At 35.5% G+C, this 15,581-nt stretch overlaps 2 protein-coding genes across 6 annotated transcripts in view; both read right to left on the reverse strand.

The window, feature by feature from the left end:
• The window catches only part of itsn2a (intersectin 2a), a 59,664-nt gene extending 49,743 nt beyond the window's left edge, over nt 1-9,921 (reverse strand). For 2 of the 5 annotated variants that reach the window (XM_048206772.1, XM_048206771.1), the window contains exon 1: nt 9,745-9,920. The gene's annotated coding sequence lies outside the window, so the exon portion shown is untranslated. Of the gene's footprint in view, nt 1-9,744 lie in introns of all 5 variants that reach the window. The other 3 variants (XM_048206776.1, XM_048206774.1, XM_048206775.1) reach the window with 2 other exon arrangements.
• Nucleotides 9,922-11,022: 1,101 nt separating this feature from the next.
• On the reverse strand, nt 11,023-15,579 carry mrpl19 (mitochondrial ribosomal protein L19). Its single transcript, XM_048206790.1, has 6 exons — nt 15,419-15,579; nt 15,100-15,217; nt 13,350-13,468; nt 13,116-13,250; nt 11,742-11,923; nt 11,023-11,641 (listed from the first exon to the last, which is right to left on the reverse strand). The coding sequence occupies exons 1-6, from the start codon at nt 15,492-15,494 to the stop codon at nt 11,420-11,422; spliced, it is 852 nt and encodes a 283-aa protein (XP_048062747.1). The 5' UTR covers nt 15,495-15,579; the 3' UTR covers nt 11,023-11,419.
• Between the last annotated feature and the right edge of the window lie 2 nt (nt 15,580-15,581).

Below are 15,581 nucleotides of genomic sequence, written 5' to 3' on the forward strand. Positions count from 1 at the left end.
CTTTTCCTCTTTAATTCTAGTTACAGAATAAACATGAATGAACATCTGAAGGTATGTTGAAAGATACAGTACAACTTACTGAAACGTATAATCTAGTGTAATTGCTCAGTGTTTCAACGGTGGAAAGACATCAATAAAACAGCTTGTAAACATTGTGTCAACTCTTTCGCTAAATACAGTACTATTAGCCTATACATTCATTATATTTTATTTAATTTGTTAGTGATGTCTTGATTATTTAATAATTTTAGGCTATGTTTAAATAAATCTGTCATGAAAATGACAGCCACTGTGTAAATGATTATATTTCAACAACAAATTGGAGTAAAAACATAATTTTATAATTAGATTTAGAAGTTAAAGCAAAAACTGCCTTATGTGCAGTTTACAAGTTTGCATACAATTTGTTATTAGAGTGTTGATTGTATCTAAAAAAATAAATAGCAACTGAATTTAGGCTAATAGTTTGGGCTCTACCTTTAAAGATGCCATCGAACGTTTTTTTACAAGATGTAATATAAGTCTAAGGTGTCCCCTGAATGTGTCTGAGAAGTTTCAGCTCAAAATACCCCATAGATTTTTTTAATTCATTTTTTAACTGCCTATTTTGGGGCATAATTAGAAATGCGCCGATTCATGCTGCGGCCCATTTAAATCGCGCGCTCCCGCCCATGGAGCTCGCGCTTGCCTTAAACAGTGCATAAACAAAGTTTACACAGCTAATATAACCCTCAAAATGGATCTTTACAAAGTGTTCGTCATGCATACTGCATGTATGCGTCGGATTATGTGAGTATTGTATTTATTTGGATGTTTACATTTGATTCTGAATGAGTTTGAGGCTATATGCTCCGTGGCTAACGGCTAATGCTACACTGTTGGAGAGATTTATAAAGAATGAAGTTGTGTTTATGAATTATACAGACTGCAAGTGTTTAATAATGAAAATAACGACGGCTCTTGTCTCCGTGAATACAATAAGAAACAATGGTAACTTTAACCACATTTAACAGTACATTAGCAACATGCTAACGAAACATTTAGAAAGACAGTTTACAAATATCACTAAAAATATCATGTTATCATGGATCATGTCAGTTATTATTGCTCCATCTGCCATTTTCCGCAATTGTTCTTGCTTGCTGACCTAGTCTGATGATTCAGCTGTGCACATCCAGATGTCCTGCCCTTGTGTAATGCCTCGATCATGGTCTGGCATATGCAAATATTGGGGGCATACATATTAATGATCCCGACTGTTACGTAACAGTCGGTGTTATGTTGAGATTCGCCTGTTCTTCGGAGGTCTGTTAAACAAATGAGATTTATATAAGAAGGAGGAAACAATGGAGTTTGAGACTCACTGTATGTCATTTCCATGTACTGAACTCTTTTTATTTAACTATGCCAATATAAATTCAATTTTTAATTCTAGGGCACCTTTAATATTATAGAAATGTGCAAGTAAGGGCTCACTATATAGTTTACAGCATTAGCAGAGATCTTTTTTTTATCCTTAAGAAACTTTTAATTATTACTGAACTCATTTAAAGACGGAGACGCAATTTGTTCAGTAAAATACTACTTTTTCAAAAAAAGCATTTTTGTTTAGTTTTCTCTCCCTGCTGTACACAAAATGTAAAAAAAAAAAAAAAAAAAAAATCTGAACAAAATGGCTTCTTTAAGCAAAAATCAGTATTTAGTGTAACCTCCTAGACTTCTTCCATTTTCTCAAAGAAGAAAATCTGTGAAACTTCTCATCATATTTTGAAAGTTTCTTGGCATCAGTCCTTTACTGTTCCATTTAGGTTTAAGAAAGCCAGGTTCTGCTATTGCTCAAATGTAAGGGGAGGTAACTAAATACTTGCCACTTTAGCCTACAGAAGTCGTTTTTTAATACTGCATACAAATTTCCTATATTTTCTGGTTATATTCTAATAAAGAGACAATAATTATATGTGGTCATTATACCATAGCTAAAAAACATCTAATGGTGGCCTAATATATTTACAGTTCATATATACATATATATATGTACAAGTGTCATTTATGGTCTAACATATAAATGTTTACAAGTGTAATATATAAATATTTCATATTTGATATGCACCAGTATATTTCCTTTTTTTAATAGCTTGGCAAATTCAGAAATTAAGCTAGGTTTCTGAGTCTGTTTTTCACCCACAGCATTAATTGTTTGAAGTGTAATAATGTCTTTAAAAATGCTAAATGAGATACAGTATAAAATGAGTTAAAATTATAATTTCTTTGTTCTCCAAAGGAGTATTGAATATTGAACCTTACTGATGGGACTGTGGGGTACAAGAAAACCTTTAATTGCCATTTGTTATCTAGAGTGCTTCCTCATTTGTGTCAATACAGACAATATCGCCATTATGCATGTAGTGTGAATGTGTGTTTGTGTATGTGCAAGCCAAGAGTTGGTGTTAGATCTGCAAACAGAGTCTGAGCCTTCAAGCCATGGAACACGATATACAAGCTCTCCTTTAAACACACACAAACACAGTAACATGCTATCCTATCTAAAATCCTTCCGTCAGAACCTCACATACAAGAAAACTCGCATGAAAAACAACAGGTAAGGCTAAATTCTACCAGTATGGGTTCTTGTTCCTTGCTCTCCCTTTCATTCTGCTTGCCTTTGTTTGTCCCGTCCCTATCAATCTTTTACTTTATCTCACACAGTCACATACAAATGCCCCTTGAACTGTTAGTGATGGACACCTGCAGCACTGGCAAATCAGCATTCATCAGCATGTCACTCTCCTCACACAGCACATGTCTGTTCTGAGTGCACTACCCAGCATGCTTTGTGCAGGGAAGGGGAATAAGGGCTCCTCTGTCCACACAGGAAACAAGCATATGAAACATGCCAGCAGAGACCACACTAGCCATTCAGAGAGTTGTACAGAGGTGAAAGTGAACAATAAAACACCTCTACAAATTTAAAGAGAGCGGCAACTCTCTATATCGTATCTGTATGATTAGCAGACTCATAGAATACAAATCTCCAGATGCTGGTAGTAAACAGCAGCATATCCACAGATGAAAAGTGAGTCAGCTAAATGATCATAACGTAATGCAATATTGAGAGTTAAAAACAAATGAAGTGTTGTCGATTACCACAGAAAATCATTTAGACTTTTATCATACCTACAGAAGCTAAAGCTTTTAGCATTATTTTCTACAAACATTTACTTTACCACTTTTTTCAGATTTTCTGGCTGGATTTATTTGCCATTATTAAAACAAAATTTAATAAAAGGAGCTGCATACTTGTACTTCACTATTAAGTCATAATGTCGATTTGGAGCTAATTCGTTAATGGGAGGCTAATTTGCCAAGCTTGCGGTTTTGGACAGAATAAATAAGCTCTGTGTTTAAAGGTGCCCAAGAATGCTTTTTCACAAGATGTAATATAAGTCTAAGGTGTCTCCTGAACGTGTCTGTGAAGTTTAAGCTCAAAATACCCCATAGATTTTTTTAAATTATTTTTTTTTAACTGCCTATTTTGGGGCATCATTAACTATACACTGATTTTTTCAGTCGCCGCCCCTTTAAATCGCGTGCCCCCTGCCTCACGAGCTCTCGACTATATTACAGCGCATTTAGTTCACACAGCTAATATAACCCTCAAATGGATCTTTACAAGATGTTCGTCATGCATGCTGTATGCATGCTTCGAATTATGTGAGTAAAGTATTTATTTTGATGTTCACATTTGATTCTCTATGAGTTTGAGGCTATGCTCTGTGGCTAAAGCTAACATTACACACTGTTGGAGAGATTTATAAAGAATGAAATTGTATTCATGAATTATACAGACTGCAAGTGTTTAAAAATGAAAATAGCGACGGCTCTCTTGTCTCCGTGAATACAGTAATAAACGATGGTAACTTTAACCACATTTAACAGTAACGTACATTAGCAACATGCTAACGAAACATTTAGAAAGACAGTTTACAAATATCACTAAAAATATCATGTTATCATGGATCATGTCAGTTATTATTGCTCCATCTGCCATTTTTCGCTGTTGTTCTTGCTTGCTTACCTTGTCTGTGCACAGATCCAGACGTTAATACTGCCTTTCCTTGTCTAATGCTTGAACATGGGCTGGCATATATGCAAATATTGGGGGCGTACACCCCGACTGTTACGTAACAGTCGGTGTTATGTTGAGATCCGTGTGTTTTCCGGAAGTCTTTTAAACAAATTAGATTTACATAAGAAAGAGGAAGCAATGGGTTTTTGAAACTCAATGTATGTCTTTTCCATGTACTGAACTCTTGTTCTTCAACTATGCCAAGATAAATTCAATTTTTCATTCGAGGGCACCTTTAATACTTCTTCAAGACACTTTCACATTTTGTTATACAACTCATACCCATGAAATTTGAAAATACTGTACTTTAAAAGTGTAAGTTGCTAAGAAGTTGCTACATAAGGGCGACAACAGTGTGATTATTCAATCAAGCTCAAATTGTCGTGGCAGTTGTCCCTATTTAGCAAACTGTTAGCAACTTACATTTGTAAACAACACAGCAGCTTCAAAATTTACTTGAAGTCTCTTTAAGTAAGGCACAGACCTTATTTTACTCAAATAAATAAAAAACAAAATGATATTATGTTACGACTTGCAAATTTCGTGACACTTACAGTATATCGAAATAGCGAAATGTCCAGTCAGTGGCACTAAAAGCTAATTTAGTTTTATCTGAAACGTACGAACGTGAATCTGGCATAGACTGGAAACATTAACCATTGCTCTCATTGCTCTCTAAAACCTACCCTAAGCCTAACCGATAGTGTTAACAAAAGCAGACGTGAGGTAAAAACGCACGATGCATACATTAATGTGATGCAAATGTCGAAATGTACTAGTTTACAAATCATAAACTATAAGAATGTTTTGAGGTCATAACATATAGTTATGCCTTGTAATAATTCACATGAAAAGGTATGAAAAAGTTGTTGACATTTTACTGCCTCTAGTGGTCTTTTCTGTTGAAATCTGCAGTGAATTGTATATATAGGAATGTTTTTGGAGTTTTGCAAAAATGTAGGTAGAGGCACATTTTTCTTGTACACACACACAAAAAGCTAATTCTCTAATTCCAAATCTCCATTATCTACATAGAAAATAGCTGCCAAATAGCATTTCCAAGATGGACGCCAGGTGAAATTAAAGAACTTTGGCTAAAAATGAGAGATGCAAGTACTCCTGCATTTCTGTACATAATTTATTAATTGTAGTACAGGGAGGAACTGCAGCAACAGATCTTTTAAGTCTCACCTTTTTTCACCACACGCAAGTACTTATCTAAAGTAGAGTTACACAAGTGGTGCTCAAGCTTCAGTTCCCTTTAGCATGCTTTTTTCTCATAGTTCAGAGCATTTTTGCATGTATAAACAGTAGCACTGAAGGCGGGGGCCACGTTCTCTTGAAAGTGCACGTTCAAGGAACCGCTTGTCTTCTCTACTGCACTTAGTTTCAGCCAGGTCCACCATCCAACTTGGAAATGTCTTTTTTTTTTAAGTTCAGAGAGGCACGTCTATCATTCTAATTCCATGAGGAATCTCTTTTTCTCCTCAACAGAGAAGCTTAGAGAAACTTTTCTCTGTCTTTTTACATTTGAAGGTGAACAGGAACAGCAGTGAAGTTTTGTAAGAGTAACTCCATTGATATTCACAGTGCAATATTGTTGTGTACTGAATGACATACAGCAAGAGAATTGAACTCGCAGATTTGATTATATTATTAAAGAGTGTTTTGAGGACACAAACACCATTTCATTTTCAGCCTTTCTCTTCTCTCACTGGTAAACTCTCTCTCTCTCTCTCTCTCAAACACACACACTACTATTGATATTTAGGGCAGCCAACATCCTCTAGTAGGAAGCAATCCTCTCTCTCACTGTGTGTGACATATAAGGCATATTTCTGGGGCACTCCACCCTGTTCCCACTGGGAGATTCACACACACACACACCAGTGCTCGCACAGAACATGGGTGGTTGGCATTCAGGAGTGAAAATTTAGCGAACGAGATAAGAAACTCAAATAGAAAGCATGTCACGCCAACCACACACACTTTATATAGGCACTTTTACTTCACTCTGTCCACAAATGACATCTCTCAAGAGTTGATGTCAAATCATTATCAAGTCAAGCAATTCACATTGTTTAAAGTCATATTCATTAGTACATTTTGGGATATTATATTTTATACAACAGTTCGTTCTGGTTCTCTAATCTTATTGGCTGAGAGGCCTTTCCAGCCATGCAATATTCTACCAGTATCGCCACAGGAACCGTTTCACTCCGCTTTCAGCATTCTTACAGCGAGTGTCATGGCGGATGAGCAAACCCATCATATTTTTTATAGATACTACTGTTATTTTGCAATGGAATGTAATCGAGAATTTAGTTGTTTAGACTTCAGATATGCAAAACATAGTGCTTATTTGAAAACTTGTTTAGACGCTTTCTGAGATGTGAGCTCCAGGCCGTCAGCACTCATGTACCCACAGAGAACAGCTTCATCTCGGCCAGTCCTTTGGGAATTTACCGCTGGCTCTTATGTAGATAGCATTTAAACTTGGGGTATAATTCGGTATATCAAATGGGCAATCTTTGGTCTTATTAATCTATTTCTTGTTACAGAGCTAATAGCTTTGGCTTAAGAGCTACATTAAGTTTCATATCTTTATATTTACATTGAAATGACATACTGTAACGCTAACGTTACTAACTAGAGCGCTGCTTTTGTACACTTGACTGAACTGTTTATATAAATAACATGTCGTCATTTTTGGTATTGAGAAAGAGTCCGTTAATATGCCATTAGATGGAGGCAAAGACTGTCTTTATGAGTGAGTCAGTCAGTCGCAAAGACTTTCATATTGAAATGGACTGAAACAAGGACGTTGTTTTTACTTTAAACAGCATCTTACGAGATGCAACTGACAAATGTATTGACTAGCGCTGTCATGGGAAATCCTCTTAAATGTTAAAAGGACAAAGAAAAAGATATTGCTTTCCTCAGCGGCCATTCAAACTGATTTTGTGATTATGAATATAAGATTGAGCTGTTTGTGGAAACAAGCATACATTTTTATCAGGATTTTTTGATTAGAAAGTTCAAAAGAACAGCATCCTTGCTGAATAGAAGTATTCATTTATTTAAAAAAAAAAAAAAATCTTGCTGACCCAAAATGGTAGTGTACAGCAACACTTTCCATCTTGTATACATGAATATTACCCCTACTAACCTCCCTGGAAATTATGTAATCTGCATATATTCTTTAGATAAAGACCCTGCCTGCATATGAGTGTGATGTTAGCACAATTTATGACTTGATTTACATCTTCCAAAGACAATTGCAATGAAGTATAAATTCCACTGACATTTACACAAAGATTAGGCTACTCAAGACCACATAGAGAATCTAACCGAACATTAAAACAACTCAACATTATTCCAGAACATTGATGCTTTAAAAACAAAATATCCCGCCTAAGTTCATTACAGTGGTGTATTTCAGCAAATTAACAACAGAAGTGTGTTTATCACTGTGCCGATAAGAGAAAAGAAATGATGGTCAGCATATTTCTCCTGATCAGACTCATCCATTCATCACTCAGGTTATTTACTACTGCGACTGGCCCGTGCCCCACATACTGAAGAAGATGCAAGAACCGAAACAGATTGTAGCCTCTGTGCTTTGATTAACAGCGTTAGCCTTGGAGGGAGAGAGTTATGAGAATATATGGCAGTTGGCACACACTACATAACCTACTTCTACAACGGTCTGTGAATCTAAAAAACTTCAAAGGAAATAGCCTGGCTCACACGTCACATTACAGTGTAATTTTATGAGTAAATTCGGAGTAATATTAATGAACAACATGATGAAACCAGTGTTGGTTGTTACACACTTGTTTTGTGGGTCATAATTAGGTGTCACAAAGTTGTGTTAGCCTTCTTAATCCAAAATTATTTACATTAGTTAACATGAACTAACAGAGAAAAATACTTCTAGTATGTATTTAGCTTAATTTCAACATTTACTAATACCTCATAAAATCAAAAGTATATCTGTTAATATTATTTAATGGACATAAGATAACATTAACAAAGATTAATGAATGTATAACTCATTGCTAGTTAATGCATTACCAAATAAGTAATAGGACCTTATTGTAAAATGTTTCCCCACAAAAAAAGAACATTAAAAGGTCATTTTAATGTTTTAGTGTTATTTTTTTCTGTCAAAACAAAAAATAACCGCGAGCTAATAATGTTTTAGCAAAATACATTTTAAAGTACATGAATGAAACCATGGAGTTATAGTTTGGATTATGATGCCTGAAGTAAAGTGAGAGTGAGGGTGGTTGGCACATTGGTTTCAGGGTTGGCTGGGGTATGTACAGTAGTATACAATAAGAATAATTAATAGCTGATTCAAACAATGAACTCTAAATAGCAGAAACACACACATACCTGATGCCGTGCTCGCTCTGTCCAACAGGCAGTTGGACATAGTGGTGTATTAGAGGTAAAAAATGATATAAATACTATTTGGTTTCTCGCACAAACTGATCGTTTCGTGTCTTAGGACATCAATGTGTCGTCACGAGCTGCAGGGTTTAATTTGGATTTGTCTGTGCATGTTTTTTTTTTACTCTCATAGATTTTGTTACCATTGACATGCATTATACGACTAACAGACTGTAATGGTTGGAGTTAAAAATCATCATTTGTGTTCTACTGAAGAAACTAAGTCACCTACATCTTGGATGTGCTGGGGGTAAGCAGATAAACATCAAATTTTCATTTTTGGGTGAACTATCCCTTTAAGGGGCACTGGCTGATTCTGAAATTTTAGGGCCAAGCTAGTCCTGATTGTATGGGTAAGGCAATAAAAATAGTTGAAAGCATGCATAAATCAATAAATAATGTTAAAACAATTGTGGAAATGGCTTATTTTATCATATACAATTTAATTTAAACATCAAAAAAATAAATCATCAATCTTTTCTGTTTGTTGCGCTTCACTGCTACAATATTTTAACACTGTTCCAAGCCAACCCCACAACATGTGCCAAGCATAAGTGAACAATGTAACTTTAATCCTGAATAAAAATGGCTTAATGTGTCATCCATACTTCATATGTATACATGCATATATGTAACAAGAACTTTGTGCTAATTGACTACACAAATGAGCCAGCTGTTATTAAAACAAGTGCATTCCCTATCCTATATGCACTGAGGCTGGATGATGAGGGTCATTGTAGAAGTACACAGGTATCCTGGAGGCAGGTGCACTAGTGGGACAGGTATGTTGCCTCTCTGACGACACTTTCAGCGGCCCGCTGGGAAACACTTACAATGAACCAGTTCTTATGTTTCATCTTATTATGGAGCTTAAAACGGATTGAGTTGCTGTACAAGTTCACAACCTGCACAACAAGTTTGTCCGTTATGTGATTGAAATCAATGGCTTCGATTCCGCTCTTTCTCCAGCACGTTCCGGGCTTTTGTTCCGAAACTGAGCTTTTTTTCTCACAGATAAAATGGTTAAGCTTTTAAAATTTGCTCATTAAACATAGAATATATTGAAAAGCTATTTTTAAACATTAACAATAGACGACAACCCTATTGCAAGCATCACAATAGAGTAAACCTACAGGGAACTGCCAAGTATAAATGCTTACCGTGAATATCGCGAAAGAGAAAGACACAGTGTTATTCTGATTTCATAAAAACAGCGCCAGGGTAACCGGAAATATCCGTGGATAACGGGCGATGTGTGGTTTTGGTATCCAGGTGAAGGATCGGCTGTACCTGCTCACTGCAGAGCGCTGACTGACTGCGGCGTCGTTTCACTATCCACAAGTGATAGGGCTGACGTCACTGACAACAGCAGGATGGGCGGAGCTTCGGGCGCGCGCTCTCTGTAGCACTACATCTTGCACAGATGTGCGTGAGGATTAGCGCGAGCTGCTCCAGATGAGCTCGGACAAAATACCATGTCACTAAAATTATGTGGCAAATTCACGCTGTGGATTATGCATATCTAGCAGAGAGTTTAAATACTAGGCCTGGACATTAGAAGTCACTGATATGAAAATCTGTGCACTCCTTTGTTGAAATGGGATGTTCGTTGAGCATGTTTCAAAAGACTGAGAATTTTGTATTAAAACGCCCAACTGGAAAACATACTAACCCAGCCAGCCTATATTGGTCTGTTACCGTTACTTTTTTTGGAAGTAACGCAATATTGTAATGCATTACTTTTAAAAGTAACTTTCCCCAACACTTTAAAACAAATTCTGTTCTTTTGGCCTTTCTATTCAGCAAATACTGAAAAAAAAATCCACAAAATATTAAGTATTATTTAAACAACTGTTTTTAACATTGACAATAAGAGGAAATGTTGCTTGAGTACCAAATCAACATATAAGAATGATTTTTGAAGGTGTATGTTATCATGTGACTGCTGAAAATTTAGCTTTGCCATCACGATTCAGTACATATTCAATACACATAAATAAATAAATAAACAAACAAACACATATACATATATTTGTGTATTTATGCATGTATATGTGTGAATATACATACAGTATGTGTGTATATATGTGTATTTATGCATGTGTGAATATACATACAGTATGTGTATGCATCTATCTTCTATCTATCTATCTATCTATCTATCTATCTATCTATCTATCTATCTATCTATCTATATCTATCCATCATACACACACACACACATCTGTGTGTAAATGATTTTACTTTCAAATTAACTGATCAATGTAATCCTTGTTGAATAAAAGTGTTCATTTTTTTTTTTTTTTTTTATAATCTTACTGACCCCAAACATTTAAATGGTAGTGGAACTTATTTTCCGACTGTGAGCAAATGCAAAATTAGACTACATGAAACAACTCTGCACAATCTTATTACTTAAGTATGGAATAAGGATAATCTTTCATGATTTTTTTTTTTTATTTACTATTCAGATATCAATTTACATTTCTTCGAGTGTTCTCTGCTGCCCTCTATTGGTCAGAGGCAGCAGGATCACTGTATACAAAACTGCATTAGCAGACACTGACTGGTGGCACAGATAAGATGACAAACAACAGCAAAGAAATGATCGCCGTTAAAATAGACACACAGATGAAAAGTTCCAATGACTTTTTTTCCTCCCCAAGTCATCTAAATGTATCTCCAGAAACTATTTTGAGGGACACCCCAGAACCACATCTGAATTTCTCACTAATGTCAGATCCTTTCAGCATCTTAAAAGTTCAGCATCCCCAGCCTTATCTCCCTTCACAGGGATTGTCTCTGTCCAGTCTGCAGGCGGTCTCTATGCACTGCTTATTTGCTGAGATTTTCCTCTACCTCCTGGAAGATCTGCTCCTTTAGGCTGGATGTGTCATACTCCTTTAGCATATCGTACTCTCTCCACGGTTCTCCCCACTTCTGAGCATGCTCCATCATCTCTGGGGTCAAACATAGGTCAAAGCGGATTCCCTGAATGTTAAACTTGGGACGCTCCCAGCGTTTAGACCATGGCTTTGGCTTCATTTTTACTTTTAACTAAAAGAGAAAGACAGAAACAGATGGAAAATCTCAGCAGGTGTACAATTTAACATTACAGAACGTTACAGGTAAAAAATGTTTTACTGGAATGTCTCACCGGATTGACTGGGACATCTCCAGTAAGTTCATAATGTACAGGTTGCATGTTGAAGTCAAAGGTGCTATACTCAGATAGAGCGTCTCTCAAGTACATGAGATTGTCATCCAGTCTCTTCTCCAGCTTCAACACTTCAATCTTACGTATACGTGGACTGTACAACTCGTAGCATATCTCCACTCCTACAATGAATGAAAACCTATTACTACTAAATTCATGACAAAATGGCAATGAAAGTCAAAAAGAATTTGATTTCATGTATAGTGGATACCATGATTAAAACCAGAACAAATCAGAATGATAGGGCTTCTACTAACAATTGTTTTGATAATCGCTTAATCTGTTGATTATGTCTTTGATTAATTGATTTATCTGAATTGAAAGCTACATTTTATTTTCAGTATTTTATTTTTTTTTTAAAACATTGCATCCAGTCCATGTTGTCCTCCAAACAGTGTGCAAACTGAAGTATGCAGGCTATATGCTCAACCACATTATGTGCAAAAATAAGGGGTTAAAATATAAACATTACTTTCTTAAACTTAATAAAGCAAAACAAATGCACAGACTAAACACACATTCTGGATATATATATATATATATATATATATATATATATATATATATATATATATATATATATATATATGCTACATTTATACACCCTTACAACAATTGTTTTACATTTACTGCTCTCATAAAAATACAACTACTTGTATAACATGTAGCATTTAAAATGTAGCATTTAAAACATATATTTAATATTTATTTAATTTTAAAATTTAATATCCAACAAACTGCATATTTAACATTGCAAAGTCAGAATTATCACGCTCCAATTCTACTGCAGTTCGTTCAGTGAAATCTTTGAAGTATAAAAAGGAGTCTCGCTTTCTGTCAGGATCAGCCTTTATGCAAAATGTAAATGCTTCAGTGACTTTCAAACATTTACAGATAAGGATATAACCGCAAAATTTAGGTTACAACGGTAAAAAAAATAAATGAAATAAGTTACGTGCTGGAGAAAAAATGTATTAAATGCTTTAAACAGCACATGCTATCCCAAGCCATGTTATACACAGGCTATATTCATGAGTGTGTTTAAAGAGCTTAATATAAAGCATTCTCAAGTTTAGGACAGCTTGGGTCCCGTAGGAGCTCACTATGTATTCTCCGATATTTTTCAGATGTGTTTTGTCCATAGAAATGCATTATTTAATAATGTAAAACGAAGCGACCGGTGTGTATTTTCCGACGAATTAATCAAACTATCATTATTGCTTATACTGATTAGTTCTTGCAGCCCTACAACCCTATATGAACACCATTGATTGTGGTTGGGTGGTAAAATTAATTGTTACAGGTTGTTTTTACCCTGGCCATCGACCACATTCCTAAGTACAAAAGTAGCACCCAATCCTTTTCCAGAGCGCTGAGTGCAGATTCCAACGAAGCGATTCAGGTTCCCGCTCGCGTGAGGATCAGACATGGTCACTCCTAAAATGCTGCCTACATGAAAGGGTAAAGAGAATATTTATAGGAGGAAGAGAGAGGGATGTTTTTCATCTGTAGATGATATCAAGCACACATCACCATAACATTTCTTACCAACATAAAACTCTGGAATGTTGAGAACTTTCCGTCTCTGTATCATGTCTTTCCGTTCCACGGAAAACTTCACAGGGTTTGTACGCTGACGAGGAGGGATGAATTCTGGACTCAAAAACCTACAGAGACATTTATTATGTAAAGCAATTGAACTGCTGCTTAACCAGTGCACTGTGGTGCATCATTGGAGAAATTAAAGGGTTAGCTCACCCAAAAATGAAAATAATGTCATTTATTACTCACCCTCAGTCAAGATATTTTTGATGAAATCCGATGGCTCAGTGAGGCCTCCATAGACAGCAATGCCATTCAAACTCTCAAGTAGGGCTGCAACGATTAATCGCGATTAATCGCGATTAATCGTTTGCAAAATAAAAGTCTGTGTTTACGTAATATATATGTGTGTGTTCTGTGTATAATAATTATGTATATATAAATACACACACATACAGGTATAAAGTTTAGAAATATATGCATGTATTATAAATATATATATATTTATATATATTTTATATTACATATAAACAAATATTTTATATATAAATATAACATTTTTCTTAAATATATACATGAATGTGTGTGTATTTATATATACATAATTATTATACACAGAACACACACATATATATTACATAAACACAGACTTTTATTTTGCAAACGATTAATCGTGATTAATCGTTGCAGCCCTACTCTCAAGGTCCATAAAGGTACTAAAAACATATTTGAAAATGTTCATGTGAGTACAGTGGTTCTATCTTAATATTATAAAACGACAAGAATGATTTTTGTGCACCAAAAAAACAAAATAACGACTTTTCAACAATATCTATATGGGCCAATTTCAAAAACTGCTTCAGAGCTTTATGAATCAAATCAGTGAATCAGAGCACCAAAGTCATGTGATTTCAGCAGTTTAGCCGTTTGATAGAAGATCCGAATCACTAATTCGAAACAAAAGATTCATAAAGCTCAGAAGCTTCATGAAGCAGTGTTTTGAAATCGGCCCATATAGATATTGTTGAGAAGTCGTTATTTTGTTTTTTTGGCGCACAAAAATTATTTGTGTCGCTTTATAATATTAAGATTGAACCACTGTACTCACATAAACTGTTTCAAATATGTTTTTAGTACATTAATGGACCTTGAGAGTTTGAATGATATTGCTGTCTATGCAGGCCTTCACTGAGCCATCGGATTTTATCAAAAATATCTTAATTTGTGTTCTGAAGGTGAACGAAGATCTTACGAGTGTAGAACGACATGAGGGTGAGTAATACATGACATAATTTTCATTTTTGGGTGAACTAACCCTTTAACTATTCACAACCGTTTCCCAAAAGCAGAGTGACGTGGTGGAAACCTCCGTCGGTCGTGGTTAATGGACTGTCGTTAATGACATCACAAACAGGTGCTGGATTAATAACTTCTGCCAATTAATCGATTTGATTACAATCAGTCAGATTATTATAGTTCATTTACAGAAAGCCGTTAAAAAAACACGAACAATAATTCGTATACATCTACAATTGTTGCCAACTAGATCTCATTTGTACATGTTACCATGCTAACTGACTTCAGCTGAAATGCATCATTTTGTAAAGCTGCTATGAAACAATCTCTATTGTATAAAGCGCTATATAAATAAAGGTGACTTGACTTGACTGAGTGACAGGTTCCAATAAACCTTTTCCAATTAACCTGCAATACCAAAACATAAACATATGCACTTATTCAACAACAATGTACATACCGTCGCAGAGATGCTTCTTTCTGTGTTTTGTCTATGATAACAGGTTTGGTCGGAGGGGTGAATTTTGGAGGTCCATCAGACGCCGCAGCATGCCTCATCACAGACGTCGACAGAAGCCCTAGGAATAAAAAATGTATTGTGTATATGTACTAATAATTTTAGGTGTCAGTAATAGTTATCTATCTGATTCATTAAATAATACTGTAAACTATTTAGTTGAGCAGGAGATGTTTTTAAAGATCGTCTCATTAGTACTCTCTTCTATTATTACCATCTAACATTGACTTGGTAATGGGGAATATAAAACATAGTAACATACGTTCGTTATGAGCTATATTTCTTAAAATTCGTAGCAAGCCCATCATTTCTCTCGCCCTCCTTGTGCACGCCGCCATGTCTGACCTCTGACAGAGAGAGGAGTGTTTACAAGAAGCATTCCGATTGGCTGTCTAACATCAACAACGATGACTCTGACTGGCTGA

Source organism: Megalobrama amblycephala, linkage group LG11, assembly GCF_018812025.1.
Source record: "Megalobrama amblycephala isolate DHTTF-2021 linkage group LG11, ASM1881202v1, whole genome shotgun sequence".
NCBI classification, from domain to species: domain Eukaryota; kingdom Metazoa; phylum Chordata; class Actinopteri; order Cypriniformes; family Xenocyprididae; genus Megalobrama; species Megalobrama amblycephala.